This window comes from Anopheles merus, unplaced genomic scaffold (genome assembly GCF_017562075.2).
Source record: "Anopheles merus strain MAF unplaced genomic scaffold, AmerM5.1 LNR4000182, whole genome shotgun sequence".
Classification (NCBI taxonomy): domain Eukaryota; kingdom Metazoa; phylum Arthropoda; class Insecta; order Diptera; family Culicidae; genus Anopheles; species Anopheles merus.
The window spans coordinates 1-21,289 of NW_024427762.1; the positions used below are offsets into that span (position 1 = coordinate 1).

Sequence of the window (21,289 nt, forward strand, 5' to 3'; positions counted from 1 at the left end):
CCGTATACTAAATAGGGTTCACGCAAAACCGGGTGCGTGTCATAGGCAGGTTTCATTTACAAATTATCAAAGGGCTTTCAATGGTGCTCACTAACAGTCTTCCTCCGACGATAAAAACCTGAACCGTGTATGTTTATTTAACTGCGTGCAGTGTCCAACCAACTAGTGTAAGATTATTCCATAAATTTGTCTTGCCCTGGTGGCCTTCGATACACCATTCATGTGATAATGTATGTAGGCGATTAATGAGTGTTATACTGGTTTGCATGCTAGGTCGCAGCCGCTTCAAGGATGCTGCTGAAACGTGCATCATTTCCGCCCACTCAATCACCGGTACTGGTTGTCAACGCCGGTTTGGAACTTTAAAACTCTGTCCCGAGCCGCGATCCGCCCGGTGATTCGAACAGTCGGTTGATTTCCTAAGATTACGTTTTCGCTGCGCGCGTATGGTTGCGGTCCCATTGCCGGAGACGATTCTATTTCGGGTTTGCACTCTTGTTACGTTCGATAAAATCCCGTTTGAAGTGAGGCTGGCGAGATGGGTGCACCTTCACTTTCCATTGCCGAAGGTTACGCCGGGAAGAAAATGCACCGTCAATGGGACGTAGAAAGTGTCTTCTTGCGCAACGAGCGAAGCATAAACAAAAGTGACATTTTCTATGGAGTTTGACGACGACTGTCACCAGGGACCTGCAGAGTCCGGGCCCGAAATCCAATTAGTTCTTTCTGGGAGCCTACAAAGCGTTGCGCTCTGGATGTCAAGCGTTGATTGCAACGACATAGCTAAAAATAGCGAAAACGTCCGATATCTAGTTTGCCGGCGGGATGAATGTGTGTGGGGCATTAGACCGCGGTAACTTGCCGTCATGGAGGTAACTGTTTGATGCTCGCAATTAGTCCAGCAGTGCCATGCGCTGATCGCTAGGGTTGATGTCGAACGAAAGAGTTTTCACGGTACCGAAATAGTTGGAGGTAATTTTATGTCTATCTGTGTTCTTGTGTGAAACAACGCTGAAAATCCGGCATCGCCATTTACCTATTTTAGGTTTTATATGTAACAATCATTCTTAAGTGTTCCACCAAAGCTTATGTATTGAAGAAGTTTAGTTTCGTCTTCTTAGGTACATTGAAATAAAATGTTTTATGTAAAACGATGTTCAGTTTTGTACAACATACAATAATTATGTTTATTTTTATATTTTTGCAGATCGTTTTGAGGGCAGCTGGTCAGGTAATGTAAAATGAAATCAAAATATTGCATGGTAAAGTACTTAAAAAACAATGTATTTTCAATATATTTTGTCAATTGAAATTGATGTTTGATTCCATTTGACAACTACTGTAGTTATTCTCACGAAGTTTTGATATGCGGTTAGCATTTATCTCAACCACACACCCAGAAATCATCACGTGACTCATAAACACCACATAAAATCTGTCGAAACGACAACTAGGCCAACCTGATTGGCCACCGGGAATTGCACTCATGCATTTGCGGGTAGAAAACGCACTCGGGACTTATAAATAGCATCAACGATCCCTTTACGATCACTTGTAACTTGAATTAGAATAAAATTGTGTGCACAACGGTTGTGTTTTTTGCTTAGCAGAACTAGGTCTCATTCTGTTCCGATATTTATAGACAACGTTTGATGCCTTTGCCTCACTGCCGTTCGTGAAGCCTCAACAGCCGAACAATTTCATCCATACTGTTTAATAATCGTTGCAAAGCTAATGCAAACCCATCAAAAGGAACGGTAGGCGGCACGTGAGTTTCTTGCATGGTCAATGATTGTACTTGCGGTGCGTGAGATCCATTTCGTAACGTGGGGCTTCCGGTGAACGGAGGATCGTTTGAGTCGTCGCTTCCTACATTGTTTCCATTGCATCCTTTCTCTTGCGTTCAGCAAGTACCAGTTAGTATTTGCATAGTCACTGTGGGCACTGTTGCAAATTGACAAACGATTTTTTTTTCTCACCCCCACAAAACCACGCATCGCGGATGGAAAATTGGAAAGGGCGCAGGAAAATGGAGGAGAAAATGGGGCCTTCAACCTGAGGCCGCGACACCCTTACGCTATCATTATGCTCTGCTACCAACACCCCTATCAATCGTTCACATCGAATCAGATCCGGTCGGTCGCGTCTACAGTTTGGCTGAGGCGATGGGAAAATGTGTTTCGGGCAGCGAACGAAAGCGTCAAGGCTTTGGCAAACTTTCGCTATTTTCACCGTGCCGTAACCGGTGATCGTTCGCGTGAGGCAAGGTGGTAAGGTTAGGTGTTTGTTTTCGTGAGAAGCATCTTTTTTCACCAGCTGAGAGTCTGTTTGCTTGGCCTAGGGTCTGTAAATACTTGCGAGTGACGTTCTCCGGTGAACTCTTGAACTTGCACAACTCATTAAGCAGATTGTTTCATCTGGAGCACGGAGCAACGGCGGCAATGTTGCATATTTTGTAACTCATTTCCACTAGGCGATCTTGTTCCAGTGAGTGAGGAAGGATTGTTACTAAACGCCGATAATTGTGTTACATGCACCGTGCATGGGGTCGCAGTGCCGTCTGCCCTTGTGTTAGTTCTCGCTTCCGTTGCAGTTTTATATCCATGCAAGAGAAGGAAAGACGTCGAAATTCACGATGCTTGGTGGTGGCTTGTTAGGCGCAGCGGGAATGGAGCGTCCGGGTATTACAGCACCGTTAGTTTCCAACGGGCGGCAAATGTGACAAGATGAGAAAACAAACAGTAAAGAATAACCTGCACTGCATCAAACATCCGCTCAGCATGTTGTATGCCGGCTTCAATGCAAATTAATTTAGTACGAACGGAAAAACATATGTTTTGAGAATCATGATGATTTGTATTCGGCAGTAAGATACACTCTTTTGTAGGGGTGCTACGTAAGTAAACGATTATTTTCCATCATTACTTAAGAAAGCAATTTCATTTACAAGTGCTGGTTGTTGAAAGATTTTATCTCAAGTTGTCTGTGACGTTAATAATTTCATGAATTAGTCATTGTGATTATTTAACTTTTTTCATTTTCTTATTGACATTCTTGTGTGCTGCTTTTAATCTCAATAGAACGAAACATTTACACGGCACAAAAATCATGATCATATATTGTATAAAGATTGTATTGTCAAGAATTGTAAAAAAATGATCATATAGTGTATAAGATAATTGTAACATGAATAAGCAATATTGCCGTTCCTCCCAAATAAAAAAATAGCATAGTGACTACAGTTTGTAAAACAAGACATCAAAATACATAATTGGTAGTTACGATTGCGATTGATTTAAAATAAAAAAAATCTTATTTTGCAACCAGTTTGTTGGCCCTCAACGAACAATCAAAGCATAGAATCGATTCAGTGGACCATCTATCTGCCACGAGTGATGCAAAACACGAGCCACAAATTGTGCAATGGAGCTTTACCTTTACTTCTCTTATGGCGCCACCAATTGTATTTCATGTTTGCGGCATCCCATAAGATCGAGTCCGCAAAGATTTGCAATCGTTGAGATATGTGTTCCGCTTTCCGAACACCGTTCACTGCCATTGCGTGCAAACCTTTCGTGTGTGATAGTGCAAGTCCATCGGGCCTAAGTAATTTTTTCAACCCAACACATTCTTCATATGACAGAAGAACAACATTTTTTTAAATAACCCATGATACATAACGTGTCGTCTTCCAATGAGCACGGTGTTTGTAATTTGCCCACAATCAGCTTAAGAAATACGCCTCCTCAGAAGAATATTACTGCATTGGCAGCACGGTTCTATTTCTGAATTTGTTGTTATGAATCCCTTCTTAATATTGTAAGCCGGCAAAACTGTACGTAAGCCGGGATCGAGTGCAATCTACATCCTATTGCGCTTTGCTAATGCAACATCGTGCATGCCTCTGTGTGGGAGCCTTACGGAAAGTAATTCATTGTGTGAGAAAGGCGCGTTGTAGAATTTCTTGTACTGCCCATTTTCCACATGCTTTCAGAAGCGTAAAGAAATCGAACCATACCAACGCGGTTGAACGGCAAAATTAAAGGGAGACACAAAAATCAAAACACAACATAAACAAACGGGAGCGCAGCTCACTGAACTGCATCCTCAAAATGCTGAAGTAGCGCGTAGCGCCCGAGGGTGAAAGAAATGTGAGCATACGCGTTACGAAAATAAAACGACATCTCCAACGGGAACACTGAGCCAAGATTGCCTCAATAATACGAGCTGTACGAGAATGGTGCAAAGACATTTTCAGTCATAGGTTTTGCTACTTAAGAGGAACGGAGCTTCAAGATTATGTCCGGGATAGTCGGGTCGTTGATTCGTAGCTTTCTCGAAACGAGGTGCAATCTGATTTGTTTAACGTTATTGAATTGTTTGTACAACATCGAACTATGCTCAGTTGACACATGTCTTATATTGTGTAACAAAAGTTAATCTGCTATATTTATGCATAAAACGCACCATCGTACAGTGCAGCTATATTAATCGCTTTGCCTTAAAAAAGTTGAACCAATCCATTCTCGTCTTTAGCGATTCTGACGCATCATCGTGATGATGTCTCTTGATATGGAATCGTGCCTACGAACGGGACGGTTTCAGTTGAAAGAACAACACAACTCCAAACAACCATGGGCTGCACTGTAGATGTGTAATACGAGCGTTTTATTTACATCACTCAACCATAGAGCCATATTCTGTGCAGATGGTCATCCCGTGAACGGTTCCCAATACCATGCTGGATCGTACTTAAACTTATGTGGACGTCGTTTGCCAGTAATGATCATTAGACATGTTTGCAAAGTGTGGGATCCATCTTGCAAAGAGCCATCATTCGTGTGGGTAGCATGATGTGGATCGTATGGAGAGCGAATACAGAAATAATGCAACAATTTCAGAAAAAAATTTACTATTCTAAAGCAATTATTAAGTTTTTAATTATTGTCAAAGACATGTATGAAAATTTTAAATAATTTTCGTACTGTTCCCTTATTTACCACAAGTTCATCAACGAAAATCTGTTCATCTGCTTGTAAAGGTGCGTCTCTTGTCTTGTGATAATCTTGAAAACCGAACGCACCCAGAGAGCTAGTATTTTGCAGAGTGCTCGTGAGATTCCTGCGTAGCAACTGAAAATAATCTCTCCATTTGTTTCGTGTTTGGAGATGGTACCCTTTTATGAAACGCCGCTATATAGGTTAGAAGTGAATGAGGGAGAGAGAAAATCAGACGAAGAAAAGAGAGAGATAGAGATAGAAGGAGAAAAAGAGCCCTTTTCTCGGGCAGCAAGTTCACGATGCGCAACACGAGTAAGCCAAGAGAGCACGAGTGGGATGATTTGGATCACAAACTGACGAATTTAGTAGCATCGCGACTTCTACGGCAGCAGATCACCACCGATTTTTACAACGACCACAGTGACGGAAGCAACAGCTGTGGCCCATAACACGTATGGCTTTGATGAGCCGGTGTCGGGCACATAGTTTGTATGTTCGTAGTGTTCGTATGAAGTGTTACTAAGATATAGTTACTTCTGGTAGGCTAACAATGTAAAATTCCCACTGTATAGTTTGTCTAGAGCAGGAACCAGCTTCGTGATGATTTGGATGTCGTTTACATTCAGCGATATGTGTTAGGAGTGACTAGGTGCAATTGATGGAAAGTGGCAATGTGTTTGCAAATGCGAGGCATGTTAATTGAAGGCTTGATGAATGGTGGAAACCCTGGGCGCTGTGGTTGAACGGTGGTTGCGGAAGGAATCAAATTTCTCCGCGTCGAGTTATTTAACTTTGGTAAAAGTGTGTTCAGCTTCCAGCACGGTGAGAACGGTACAGTGTAACGTGGCATTTACATAGGCAGCATCCGGGAGATTAAATTTCCCTGCAGCCGGTCGCTCATCAAAGAGCTAGCTAAACTTGTGCAACAATGTTCCCCGCACATAATGATCCCCGTGTGAGAGTGTTTAGTGATTGATTGTGAATATATGGGGAAGCGTACGTTTGTGGAGATGCTCAATGCTAACCACAGCAAAGGTTCATGACAACATTCCGGTGATGAATGATCGTTAGCTTAAGTTCATTCTCATGCACATTTGATTGCTGTGCGTTTTTCAACCGGCAGAGGATATTATTTCTCATTCGTCAAGCCGAAAATGGGCTCCTAACTGACCGGTCGTGTGGTACTGCGCGAGCAAAGAAATATCTCAGCAATCCACTACGGATATTTTACTGTGCGTTCAAGGCTTAACATGGAAGATCATCGCGTAACGAGCGCAAGGTGTTGATTAACCGCGATTAGCGCCTCAATGAAAAGAGTACATCATTTTGTAATTCTTTAGATAGAAGTACTTAAAAGTCGAAAAAGCCAAAACCATGCACTACTAAAATAAGATTACTTTACAACACAAACAAATTGATTTTGTTCTATAGCTTCATTCAACCAATAAAGCAAATCTTTTATCTTAAGCTGTTTCGTTTCATGCTTCAGTAAACACAATAATCTATATGCTTTCTAACATCTTTTATAGGCTAATGGAAACACGAAAGGAAACGAAAATATCTATTAGGCACCACCGCAAAAACCCATAAGGAAATTGATCGAAAATGCGCTATGCCATTTAGGTTGGGCCCGCCTTTGTAGGTCCGATGGGTGATGGCAGTGGCCACTGCGTTACAACGGAGGGAGGGAATTTCTATCCGCTTCCGAAACCAAAAAACACCAACAAAAATGAAGGGTAAAATGATCAGAAAGTAAAGGGAAACTATCGGTTTCGTTGAACCTAAGCGAAGGTAGGGTGAAGAAATTGTAAAAATACGGTAGAAAACGGCAGCACAATAGGAAACCAATGTTGATAATAGAAACAACACTTAATTATCAACTTACTCTGGTGATAGGTACCTGGAATGCAAGGGATTGTTTGTCGAGTTCTTAACACGAATTTTGCGCTGTTCCGTTAGAGCTTTGTTGTAGACGAAAAGATAAGTGAAGTGCGACACAGAATGATACTGATTCCTTTCAAGATCGGCGTGAAGTGATGAAAGTATTAAATTAAGTTAATAGACAACATGACTTGTGCGATTTTTGAAGATTAGCCTGTTGAAAGGAAAGGAAACAACAAGAAAGTGAAATTTTGACCTTTACGCGAATGTGATACGCGATAAGTGAAAGGTGTTATACTATAATACAAATTGTTCGTTGAAGGTTTTACTGATTTTTTGTTTGTTTTGTTTAAAGTCATCATTGACATATGCAGTGCGCATTATAATATTTAGGCGACTGTGAATCATCTCGTTATTGTGCAACTGTGCGAAGTGTATTGCAAGTTTCTCCACATTATAGTAAATTGTTGCAAATATGTGGAACAAATTATTTAAGAGCAAGTCAAAATCATCAAAGAACCTGTCCAATCGTTCATGTTCTTCTGGATTGGAAACCTCGTCACCAAACCTGGCCCATCGAAATCTACATCCAATGGGCTAAATCTGGTATCCCAGTACGAACAGTATGGCAGCAGCTTTGATGACATGCCAGAACCCGTACGAATGCGAATGCGCCCTGATACACACGATTCAAATGATCTGGATTTAGCCAGTGCAACGAATCATCGAGATTCTATCGGCGTTGAAATGTGCGGCATACCGATGCGTCGGTCGAAGCTGTCTAGTGCATTTAAAAGCCTAAGTCTGAAGCGAAGTGCTTCGAAAAGTCGTCTCAAATTAGTCACCAGCCCCGAGGAGATTTCTTCAGTGCCCAGTTCTAATGGTTACACCGAAGGACCACCGAAGAAGGATCTTAACGACTACGAAATCCTAAGTGCCAGTAAACGGGCATCGCTGAGACCGTGCAAATCAGGTATGTTTCGCGGGTAACACGAACGTGTGGATATGAATACTGCAAATGTTCATAAAAGTGCCCAAAGGAGATATTGCAAATTGAAGCGTAGATAAAAAATATTTAACAGCTGGGATTGGAAACTGCACGGTAGTTGCAGGGAAGTGCCTATCCATTATGTTTAGAGAAAGCTCTCGCCATCGATTTTGAAATACATCAATCACTCGATAACCGGCAGCGGGTTAATTCGATTTTTTGTAACTAGACACTAATAATAATGTGTATGTAAAACACTGGAAACTCAAATTGTATTGCCACTATGAGAATCTTTTACTCAACTCTTTTTATAGCTTCCACATGTAATGGAAGAAATCAGTAATATTGCGAAAATGACATCAGAGATAACTCTTATCAGCCGGCGAAAACAACCCCTGATTCATTGGACTATCTTGCAGTGAAAAAATGCAATAAAGAATAATTAATTTCACAAAATAGTCCACAGTTCAAGAATGATGTTGATACCAACACATAAACCTTGAAACCGTGAATGACACTAACGTAGATTTGCTCAGTGAGCTTTTTCGTTCCCTTCCATCGGTTAATTGCAAAGTAAAACCTACTCGTTAAAAAAATGGTCAATAAAAACCTCTAGCAAACACACGAACTCAATCGAGAGAGACCACAATCCATCCCTTTCATAGGCATTTTCGTGCATACTTTTATCTTACCGACATACTGTCAGTATTTGCGTTGCGGACGGACGCGTGTTGCACATGGCTTGTATATGCCAGAGTTGTTTTTTCTCACTTATTATCGCCTTATGAATGGTTGAACTGCAAATGTATTCGTTGAAGTTGCCAGGACGGGTGTGATCGAAGGAAATGGGTCAGGACAAATGTATACGATGATAAATCAATCCCGTGTACATGCGCGTTTAAATGCGAGGTACCACCAAAATGTCTGTTTTGTGCCACCCTGCAGCTTTGTAAAGGGGGATGATGAAAGTAAATATGACTAAAATAAATTTAACATGATCAGATTAAAACTCACTTCGTTGAACGGAGGAGTGCGTTGAGCATGGAGCGTAGTGTCTAGGGATGAAAATAATAACAACAATCTGGCTGGGAATCAAACACGGGAAATGGTAAACACTAATGAATAAGCCATATGGCACATTGACGATGGAGATTTAGCCTTTTTAAAGGTTTTAAGTTTATGACGAATATCGTAAAAGCAGCCCAATCTCTTATCACATTAAAATCTAGCAAATTAAATATGGGAGCAACTATGAAAACACAATGTCTTGCCACATACGGTTGATTTTGTGAAGGTCGTCACGAAAACAGAGAAATGTGAAAAAAATTCAATACAATCGTTTAGATACTTAACCATAGAATGCCGGTAAAGAACATCATTTGGAAGGAAAGAAAAACAGCCCAAACTGGTTTCGTTCAAGATTAAGCAACAGGTGTACATTATGCAGATTTGGAAACAAAATTCGTTTGAGCGCTGGTTTCTGGCCGGTTCTTCATATCCAATATTCACCAATTTCATACCACAACATGAATATCTTAAATGATCGTTTCATTTAAGCTGAGATTAACCGGTTTGCTTTTTTTTCAACGTATAATGAATTGCGAGATGAGGATGATTATTGTTATTTCGTTATTGGAATTTGTAAACCTTAAGCTGCATAACTATTTGATATCTTCAGTATGCAGAAAACAAAACAGCTCTTCAAAACAAGTTGTTTTTTATCTGGTTTTTCTGTTGTGAATTAATTGCCTTGTTTGGCATTTTAAGAAAACATTGGCATCGTTGGATTTGCAGCAATAAACAGATTTATGTAAATGACCTAAAACATGAAGTCCAGAGGCCAGAAAAATTTATACAAAGCATTGGCAGAAAAGTCAAATGTATTCTTATCGACAAAGGTTGTATTATACGGCCTAAACAATGCAAACCGAATTGGTAGATTGGATATACCAGAGGGGTTCGTAATCCTGCCCACATTCTAAATGCGGCCCGCGAGCTGAGATCTTCAGGCCCGCTGCAACATTTTGCCACATTATGTTTTAGTTTGATCTCATATATTAATACAAAAAAACTCCCGTTATATTCACTATGCAACAACTTCAGCAGCTGTTTGCTTACTTTTATTAAAACTTTTCAATAACTTTTCAATGAACTTAAGTAAGAAATTTGATATTTTTTGTAGTTGTGTATTTTTCATCGTAATATATAAAGGCGAGCATATTTTATAATTTGGCCCTGTAATTCCTTTGGATTATTGAAAAATGTGAAAAATTGTATCTTAACTTGTAAGAAATAATAAAAAAATCATTTTTGTGTGAGCAAACTACATATTAAAAGCTATTAAAAAAATAAACATTTGTACTTTGACTTCGACTTAGATAAAAAAATTATTGTTTAAATTTTGTTTGTGATACTTTATTTTTAACAATTAATAACTGTTTGTTTGCTTCATTACCAAAATTGCAATACGAACGTTTGTCATGTTATAAATCGTAGTTGATTACAATTTACAGAATAAACCGGTTGGCTTGATCAATGCCAAATCTTTCAGAGTTGTTGTAACCATATTGTGCTCTCAAACAGCTGGCATATAATGGAATCTGCAAAACAGACACGAAACTCCTGTATCGACGAATCACGTAGATGCCCTTATTTGATGTACGAGTATGTACACAATTTCGGTGGCTCGGCACAGTAGAAAGATATCTCTCTTACTCTTTGGTGAAGCAGCTTTTTATATGAAAATGTTGAACCAAAGATGGTTGGTGGTGGTTGCTCCACATCCTTCCATGCATCAATGGAAAAATATAACAATATCGATCTCGTGACGATAAGACAAGAACGTTGGACACGTTTTGGGACAGAAACTTTGCGAGTTGCATTATGGTAACCTGTTTCGATAGTGAATGACATTTCATTCGATGAGTAAGAAGTTGATTCGATAGTGTGATTAGGTAGTGCGAGTGTTGTATGACTGACCGGAAGGAGCGAGGAATTGAAAATTCGTAGTCGTGTATGTGCTCTATAAGTGAGGGACAAATATTCTCTGTGATGTGTTTTTCTGTGAATACATTCTCTTTGAATCAACCTTACTGTGGACTCCTAAACTACTACCTAAACTGAACTAGACTACCTAAAATGCGGTTTGAAATATTTTGAAACTCACTTGTTACATAAAAAAAACGACATTTTAAAACCAAATAATGAATGACAAACCGTATGAAAACGACCTGACGCTCTGTGTCAGTTTAACGTGTGTCGTGTGTTGCGACATTTGCTCATAGTGAAAGATCTTTGTTAGAACAATTATGGCTGTTAACCAAACAATTTTGTGAGACCAGCGTGCAATGAGTTCGATAAATGTGGTTAAGGATAACGATGTCAGATCCATGACACATAAATACTAGCAGGCAAGTGGAGTTTAACATATACTTCCTCACTCGTGGTGAAGTGGTAAGTGTTCTAGTATTTGAAAGTTTTAATTACATTTGACAGTTTGAAGCGGGTTTTCCTCGTGGTGGTGAGTTTTAAACTAAAGTGTGAACGCTAACGCCAACAGAACATACGTGAAGTCGCACCAACGCAACCCCATGAACAGAAAAATAAAGTTGTGTGCAATATTTGTTAGAGTCACTTGATCTTTGCCCGAGCGATACAGGGAAAAGTGGCGAAGTGTAATTAATACCATTTGAAGCATTAACAAACTGATCGTGTATCTTCTGGTGATCAAAACACAAAAGTGCACACTTAACAATCGATGTGGGTTATGGAGCTAAAAGTTTTTCAAACAGAATCAATATCTTCTTTAATCATTGCTATGACCACAGGCTATGGACCTAAATGCGAAACATTCCCATCACAGGTTAAAATCTGGTATGAATTCAAGCCTTATCATACACAGAAATGGGCATTTTAATAAAACTGACTATATCAAAAGTCCTAGATAATCTTGTTCATTAGTGGCTTAATGATAGAAATACATCCCCGATAAAAGATATTTAGATATCAACCGGAATGAGTGTAGGATTCTCCAAGTTAAATTGCCTTTACTTATACAAGATAGTATGTTATCGATGATGGATCACTTACTTGGGATTATTTTGCCAAATATATCCACAAATAAACATAGAAAGAGTAAACTATGATGTTGACTTAATTCAACATTACTACATTGAACCACTTTGAAAGTGGAAAAATAAGGCATTTATATTCCGTTGGAACGGTTTCACACTTTGAACAGTAAACAAAAACATGCTGCAAGTGACTTTCTTGGAATACTAATCAAACGCCACTCTGAACATGTGATCCAGTGGATTAAATTCGTTAACTCGTGTCTGGAAAATGAGTTGGTATATGGAGCGTAGCACTATGTTCGTTGTTATTGCAGTCAGGAAACAGATCAGGTGGAATGGCTTGCCAGATGAACATTTCTAATCTGATAGTGTAATAGATTTCGGGACGGTCTGGTGGTACAGTCGTCAACTCGTACGACGTAACAACATGTCCGACTTGGGTTCAAGTCCCGAATAGACCGTGCTCCCATACATAGGACTGACTATCCTGCTATGGTAATAAAAAGTCAATGAAAGCCAAGCTCACTTCACTAGTGGGTACAGGCAGGCCTTGACCTGATGACCGACAGCGGTTGTTGTGCCAAAGAAGAAGAAGAAGAAGTGTAATAGATTAAAAAGGATTTTGAGATTTTTTCATTGAGTTTCTTGTTTGACATACTTAGTATATGCTAGAGAAATTAATGCTATATAATGTCTAATATTTAAACGCTTTTCTTCTATCCTTATAAGATGGAAATTAAAATTGTATAATAAAAAACACCATTTTATCTTAGTTATATTAGTGATTTAATTAAAAGCATTCGTTTATCTATCCCTGCCGAAAGCATGAGTTTAAACGATCTAAAAAAAATAATAATTAATTTATAGCAGAGCGTGCTATTAGAGCATAGCTATTTTGACACAGATTTCCTTTTTCACCATTTTATAGTTAAATTAGTAAAATAAATTTAACTTCTTTGAAAGTTTTATTACAGCGACTGTAGCGATTTTTTTTATATTTCATGTATGCATATGTATGCATTTGTGGTTGGCCTTATTAACAGGAATGATTACAACGGGTAACGGTTGTGCAATAAAATCACCTGGGATGCAATAAATAGTAAGGAGTTGCATTAAATAGAGCATTTATCGAAATAAATGTTTTCTTATCAGTGGTTTATCGTTGACATATATAAAGGTTAATCTAGCGATATTCCCAGCCGAAATGCTGATAACTGATGGAAGTAATTAGCTTATACTCATTTTGAAGTTGAAATGCTGATTAAATTATGTCATCACTTTCAGATTATGTATTAGTCTCAATTGAAATTGCTTTAGGAAAAAAAAGTGAAAAAAAAATAAAAAAGTGATGAAAAAATAATTATCATAATCATCCACTGCATCAAATAACAAGTGGAACCATCATTCCAACCAGTGAATGGTTAAAGTAATTAATCCTCTGCAACAAAATGAAGCTGAAGTAGTTTGATCTCTACATCGAAATCGACTACGAACAACCGGTCCCGTGCTAGACATCTACATTTGTCTGGTCTCCCACAGGCGAGTCGCAAAATCCACAGGCATTCGATTGCGATAGCTTGTCTTTGATTGAAGTTATACGATATCAAATAGCCTTCGTCTTTGTGTTCACTTACTGTAACAGATGGACAGGCAGGCAGCGACCGAGACCACGATGTCCCGACATGGTTGACTGATGTTTTAATCATTTGCGCCAGGGTTGGTTGGCATGATTAATAATTCTAGCAACAGCACCGAATATAGATCACAGCGTTTGGAATGGAAATAGAAATATATACAGAGAGAAAAAAAATAATGCTATTTAAAATGCACTACAACAGATTTCTCAGATATGATAATCGAGCTATAGAAAGATGCAGTAGCTACATTATTTTATTAATGTTCAAGTAATGTTTGTATGTTGGATATGAAAGGTTTTATTCACTCATTTCTACAACCTTTTTTCTATTTGAGTAAAACAATTCCCATCTGCTACTGTTACATTTTTTTCCAGATAATAATCTCAACGAAAAACAACTATACACGGAAGCCGAAAAGGAAGAGCCTGTCTACATTGAAGAATGCAAGTCTTACGAAACATTTGACCCATCGTACGAACCCCACCGAACCTTGAACTGCAACCATGTCCCATCTGTTTGAGAAAGTTTGCACCGGCGTCGTTATCCAAACATACCGGTATTTGTGAGCGAGTTCAAACGAAAAAACGGAAACCGTTCGATTCCTCTCGCCAGCGACGGGAAGGGACCGAGCTTGCGTCTTACCTGCCGAAGAATTTTGGACTCCCTCAAAAGACGGTAAGCTCCTCAAATGAGGTGAGTTTTTTTAATTGTTTTTCCTGCTTTTTCCGCGACACAGAAAAGTGTTGTTATACTTGTATACGTACAACCTATAAATGTATAAGTTCCAAAGAGAAACATTAATCCCGGTTAAGTATGCAAAGCAATGTAAATATACGCATGTTGTCATTTATGTTGCAATATTGCGCACTATTGCTTGCAGTATTTGCATATACACATTATTTTTGTTTTCTTTTGCATGTGCTGGAATATTGAAAGCTAATATTATTTTTACTATCACTTGTACCTACCATACTTTTTGTGACATATGAATGCAAATAACTGTTAGCTATTTTAATATGCCGCGTGTTTTCCTTGTTTTAAAAATCAAGAAACAGTTTTTAATGCTCTACCTGACTGCTATCATTTGTGTCGCATAACCGTCGTGCTACATTTTAATAATGTAATAATTCAAACTACTCATTTCAGGCCATACCCGTCAGGAAGCTAAGCCTTAGCAAAACACCTACTTTTGAGCGCAAAGAGTTCAGCCCCACAACGATGTCTACATCAATGCCTAGCGCGAGTACACCAAAGCCGGCTTTAAAGCGTAGCATGTCACAGCAGAACGAACCATGTCCATACTGCGAGCGATGCTTTGGCATGAAAGCATACGATCGACATGTCGAGTGGTGCCGTGAGAAGGCAATACTCAACCGAAACGTTAACAACAACCAAAGCATTTCGGCAGCAAAGGAAAGACTTCAAGCAAGAATTCAATACAAAGCTCCGCAAATACGGTAAGTGCGCCAAAAAGTGACAAGATCAGGTGGAAGTAAATACGTTTTAAAACCCCAATAATTTCGACTGTAGATCAAAACGTGCCTTAAACCGGGAAAAATATTCAGGAAGCTTGAGTTGCAGTGGTTCAACAAACAGTCTGGCCGAGTTAGATCTACACATGCCACGCCACAATTCGATGAGTTCATCCGTCTCGAGCGATAAGTAAGTCTGGAAGTGAAAATATATGCACCAGGAGTACAAGCGTTCATTTTTGACATTACAATGTTTTAGCGGTCTGCGCAATACTAATTACATGGAATTAAAAAAAACTAATTTTAATTTTTCATCGCTTTACTATTATCTATCTCTTTATTTTTGCCGCATGTTTTTCCCCTTCTACCCTTATACGATACCACCTTACATCCCATTCCCAGTAGAAAGTTCCATCTATCACCACATTCATTGCAGCATAGCTCCTTGGGCATCGGTGTGAGCATCACCAAGAACCCTAAGAATACTAAACGAGAAGACGCCGACAAGGCTACGAAAAGAACCAAGACATTTACTCTTAGTAGTGAACGACTACTGCCTAACGATACTACGAACAATAACACCAGTATCAACAATAAAAACAATACTTATTGTAATCACAGCAACAACAACATCATCAACAACAACAAGAACAACAACACCATCAGTAACAACAATACAACAATAACAACAACCTTAACAACCGAAATGAACCCGGTTGCCGTACTCAACTAAAAAATCTACTCAACCGTTCCGCGCAAGAGAACAACGGGCTGGCAAACAAACAGCATAAATTTCGGACAACTGAGCGAAAAGTTGAGAAGTTCGAAATCATTGGACACAACCATAGCGAGCGAATTGCCCATCGGCCGATCATCACGCGTACGTACGAGCAACAGGTTCGTTGGCCGTTTATCCGTTTCATTGGCCAGGGTTAACAATCGATTGTGATTAGATCTAGTGGCTATCCAATCCTTACACGAGCCTTCACTGTAACTTGTACAAGAAGTAGTAACGGTATCAAAGGTTGTGTTTGCGCTATTAAAATTCAATTTTGGTTGATTGTTCCCTCACCTGTGAGGATTAGGCTAGTATAGGATAGTAGGTTATTACTTGACGGGAGAAAGATGAAATCTTTTTTTATTGCACTTAGTATATACTGATGCACTGTTTTATAGTTCTGGGTCCTAGGTTGCGATGTTCAATGGTAGACAGAAGATATCTTCCTAAAACAGGAACCGGTAATTTTTACTTTTTAGTTATTTTGTGTATCGATTTTTTTCTGTTGTTTTAAACTAAAATGAATGTTTTAGATTTATTTTATATACATGCATTTACAATTTCAAATTCCGTATGTTGTATTTGCTATTTTGCATTTACTGACACGCTGTTTTGAGTACTAGCAGGACATTATTTGCAAAATGTTTTATTGTTTCTTATCATCATCTGCACTCAAAATGCTATGCACCCAAATTACTAAATGCATTAAACAAGACATTTACGACAGACCTTACCAGCTGACAGACTATTCATCCCATTTGTCTCATTTCATTGCTAACAAATTGTAAACATTAACAATTCCAAAGATAATTAACTGTATATCGTGCATAATCTGGTTTGGCACTCAATTGGATCAAATTCGAACTACGATTGTTGTTTATTCTTTTTTCTCCCCCATACCACCCGTTTCACTACCAGTGGATACAGCCCTGACCGTTACGATCCATTCCTGTCTGCCAGACGACAGCTCGAGGAATTATTTTCCCCTGCCACTTCTTTGATCCATACCAGTTCTCCAAGCAGTACTACCAGCACATCACGTCTCAATCAAATGAGCCCGAACGGTGGTACTGCAAACGACAAATCAGCGAGTGGCAACGCAACGAAACATACTCACCACAACTCGAACTTCCGGCGTGCGTACTCCCTACGAATGCCGCGCAAAGTATCTCGCCCAATGTATGTGGAGAAAGCAAAATCAAACATACAGAAGGGCATAACCGACGATGGCCCGGTGTCACCGAATTTTCTGAAATCCTCTGAGTATGACGAACTGCCGATCAAATCGACGTTTAACGCACTGCAGATGGCGGAGCCGAAACCGAAAATGCGTGATTCCAGCACAGTTCGAAAGAATCTCAAGCTGGAGATTAGGGATCCGAACAATCCGGCTGGCGGGGAGATACCGCTGTCAAAAACAGACTCATTAGCCGTGTTTCTGAAGTACGAAAACGAGCTAGCATTAAGTGAAAAGGACATGAAGGACAAAAGTAATAGTCTCAGTAAGCGGACATCATCACTCAGTGCCGAGGTAAATCAGCAAAAAAAACAGGAGCTTTTGAGCGTAGCTCCTAGTCCAGTGAAAGCTAACGAAACAATTACAGTCGACGAAGAGCAGCAAAAACACAAGAAAAATGTCCAAGCGATCGAGGATGAAACAGCAAAAAAGCAAACAAAAAGTTAGTTCCAATAAAACTGGAACCGATCAACATTACCTACAACAGTAACAATGCAAGTGAAGCCACTGATATTAAGCCAGTGGTCATATCACTAGATGCAATTATTGGAAAGTCTAGTATTAAAAAACAGAAAGAACCACAGATGGACAGTGACAATCGTGCTGATAACAGCTATATCGATCCAAAGCTTATAAACAAATGTGATAATTTACCGATAAATCTTGTCATGCCTTCTACAAAAGATGCTGGTGGTAGTTGCAGCAGTAGGGATAGCAACACAATTGGCAATATTTGTTCGGATGAAAACCAGCTCGCTTTAAAAACTATCGAGCCGAAAGTGGAACGATCTGCTGTAATATCGCCACCTCCCAGGGCCTCCGTCAGTGTGGCTCCAAAACCACCAGAACGAACGCGAAAAGAAACTTGTTTCGATTATCGCAAAAGCAACAACGAACCTAGCAGCAGCGACCATAGCACAAGCAATAACAGTAGTCCCACAACGAGTCATTCCTCCAGCCCAGTGGATCATAGGATAAGCAAGAATAGTACAAACTGTGACAAACGACCACAGCTCAGTCGACAAGATCGAGAAGATTCGGGATACCGCACAGGACAAGAGTCTGGGCAGTCAGATGTGCATGAGCAACCCAAGAAGCCTTCCCCATCGCCGTCTGCATGCAAGAACAATGAGGATAACGTGCCCAAAAATCCCGCGTTCAAACCGACGTACGAACTGAACCGGTTGATTTCCCCATCGTCAGCTTTGAATAATTTTAGCAACACACTATCATCGTCAAACAGCACAGCGCCGTCCACTCCTGTTAACCGTGACCGTCCAACTATATCTTCGGCACTCGAGCATTTCGATGTTGACGAATTCATGCAATCGCTGGAAGATTTGCATCGACAATCACCAATCAGTGCGAGGGAGTACAAACATTCGTTGTTTGTCCATTCCAAGAGCTCCATCACCAGACGGAGTGTAGCCTCCAGTCAATCCGATCATACTAATAATAACAAGCGAAGCAACAGTCTCGACAGTGGACATGGCAATTCGGTTGCTAACTCGATCCGCTACGTACGCAAACACGAGAGTAGTGGCGTGCCAAGAATGGATGTGTGTGTGCGGAATGGTAGTGGCACAGCCAGTAATAATAACAGTAGCAATAGTAGTAGTAGCTTTAGTAGTTCTAGCCATTACAGTAATAGTAACAACAGTAACTCTTACTACAACAGCAGCTCGACTAATAACAACAATTCACATAATCACAGCACCAGTGCTAGCAATGCCAATGATGCTGCAAAGTGCGCTGAAGTTGTTCATCCGCTGGCCGAGCAAATGAATTACGCTCGAAACTCTCCAGCCATCGCCCGTCGGCGGAGAAGCGAGGATGCAGCGGGCATATCGCTTCCTGCTGTACCGCCATCGCCTAGTAGTAACACCGGTGGAAGCGGTGCCTTATCCAGCTTGCAGAACTTACCAAACATTCATAAAGCAACAGCGGCGGATACATTGCTTAATGGAAATAATACGACTATGCAACAACCCGGAACGCTTCCTTACTACTCATCGCCGAGTCCAGTCAACGGTAGGAAGAACAGCTACAGTAACAAATCCTATCACGCTAATAATACTGGTACGTCCGCCTCGACTCCGGCATCATCTCACCTAACCGGAAACGTACACGAACCGCGCTATCCAGCGGAATCGTTCGATCATCTTGAGCGCGATCTGCTGAAAAGCGTGCAAGAATTAAATCGCATGTGCGGCTCCTCGTCCTCGGTATGCTCGATCGATTCCGAGGAGTTGTACGGCGTGGAAGACTACCCGCTTAACAAACGATCGTCTGAACGATCGCAAGCCAGTGCTGATTCAGCCTATCGCAGGTAGGTTTTCCTATTAATATGTCAATATTAACAGCATTTTTATAGTAATCGAAAATAATAACCTTAACAGCATTTTATGCTAGCAAGTTGCACAAGCTGTACCTTTACGTCGATTATTAACTTACGTTATGAGTTGATGATCTTAGTATAAACTGTGAAGCTGCAAATGAAACGATACTCAGAATTTATTGAAATATCTAACAATACAACATTTTCTCTTTATCATTGCAAACTAAATAATTAATCAAAATATAAAACATTGATTTTTTTTTCTATTACGAAATTAAACAATTCCCATCTACCTAACGTCAATGCAAAAGTTAATAGAAAAATAAAGTTTTTAAAATTCTCAAATAATTTCTACTGAGAAATATGTAATTAAGACGTGCAAAGGTTTGCGATATCTGTGCTTTAGCTATAACTGATTTCGTTTCCAATTGCATTTGCTATTTTTGTGATACAACGTGATGTACATGCGCATCGAATCTCAACAAAAATTGTATCGCCAACGATTGCCTTACTAACTGCTTTCTCTTATGTCACTTATTTTTGGATTCCCATCATCATTTCGACAATTCATAGCAGTCTATCTACGCAGTCACCACCAGACTACGCACCCCCTGTGCCTATACGTCAAGCACGGCCGAATTCTCGCAGCTCAACTACCAGTCAGAGCCAACCGGCGCAGTCAACGAACGAACCGTTCAATAGCCTTTCGTTACACACAGCCCTTCCACCGATCACGACCGCTATTATCAAGGGCCACAGAATGGAGGCCCATCTCATGAAAGATAGTCCGGAGGGGGGCCAAAATCTGATCATGAATCCAATGTCCAAATTTTGCCATGAATGTGGCGCACGCTTCATGATTAGTAGCGCTAAGTTTTGCATGTCGTGCGGCGTACGACGAATTATGCTGGAATAGATTGAGATATCATTTCGTATATGTAATACACGACAGTTTTATTTGAGATTCTGTTAAAATCAACCATCTACTCGAGTCTCGCTAACAGATTAAAAGTTGCACTGACAAGGATTGTTTATGTTACCACACCAAATTATTAGATAATCCATTTAAAATTACTCAAATATATGCAAACAATAAAACAGATATGTTGTAATTGAACTTTTTAAAGCACCGCATATTAACAAAGACTGAACACTGTTCTACCAATATTAGGTAGAACTGCTAATGAAACGCTATGTTGATACAATTATCTGTTTCCGCATTTACTACCACTCTTCATGACTTAGCATTGTTAAGTGAAGAAATGTAATACACTCACACTTAAAACAAATTTAACATTCACCATAATTCACCAAGATATTATACATTATAATTAACAATGCAATTAAGTTTTAAACTCTGTATTTTTGTTTTTATTATTAAATAATTCACTTGCTAATGATAGTACATGGATTGGAAATCGTGCATTAAACAAACCTGACAACTAAAGTGAACGTAATTGTTGATTATCCGTGCTACAATGGTATACTGCAATTCTGTACAAATCTATACTCAGTTATGAGAAATGGTGTGAATATATGGCTTATGCCGTCGTACCGTGAAAATACACATTAAATCCTATACAATCATACAATCAATACAATACAATCATACAATTGAACAAAATCTATCTTCCTAAATTATTTAAAACATTTTAAATCAGCTTTCTAATAACTTCAAACCGAATACATACCAAGATAATTCCTTGCATTCTTTTATGTCGTGTTATACTTTTTCTTCCCTACAATACTAAGCACGGAGGATCGTCAATTACATCACGGTGAAATCAAAACATTTGAGAATATATAGCTGTGAGGAATATTACAAATTTCACATCACATTTCTGCTGAAGTGATATAATAAACTACTTTTGCAAATACAAATTCG

At 39.5% G+C, this 21,289-nt stretch overlaps 1 protein-coding gene across 1 annotated transcript; it reads left to right on the forward strand.

Annotated features, from left to right (window-relative positions):
• The first annotated feature begins 5,396 nt into the window (after positions 1-5,396).
• LOC121601788 (putative uncharacterized protein DDB_G0277255) lies at positions 5,397-20,530 on the forward strand. The gene is given in 9 exon segments (XM_041930586.1): positions 5,397-5,539; positions 7,237-7,854; positions 13,954-14,046; positions 14,049-14,272; positions 14,726-15,036; positions 15,110-15,241; positions 16,748-17,483; positions 17,486-19,395; positions 19,978-20,530. Coding segments are annotated over 8 exon segments (4,188 nt in total). The 5' UTR covers positions 5,397-5,539; positions 7,237-7,415; the 3' UTR covers positions 20,321-20,530.
• Positions 20,531-21,289: the final 759 nt, after the last annotated feature.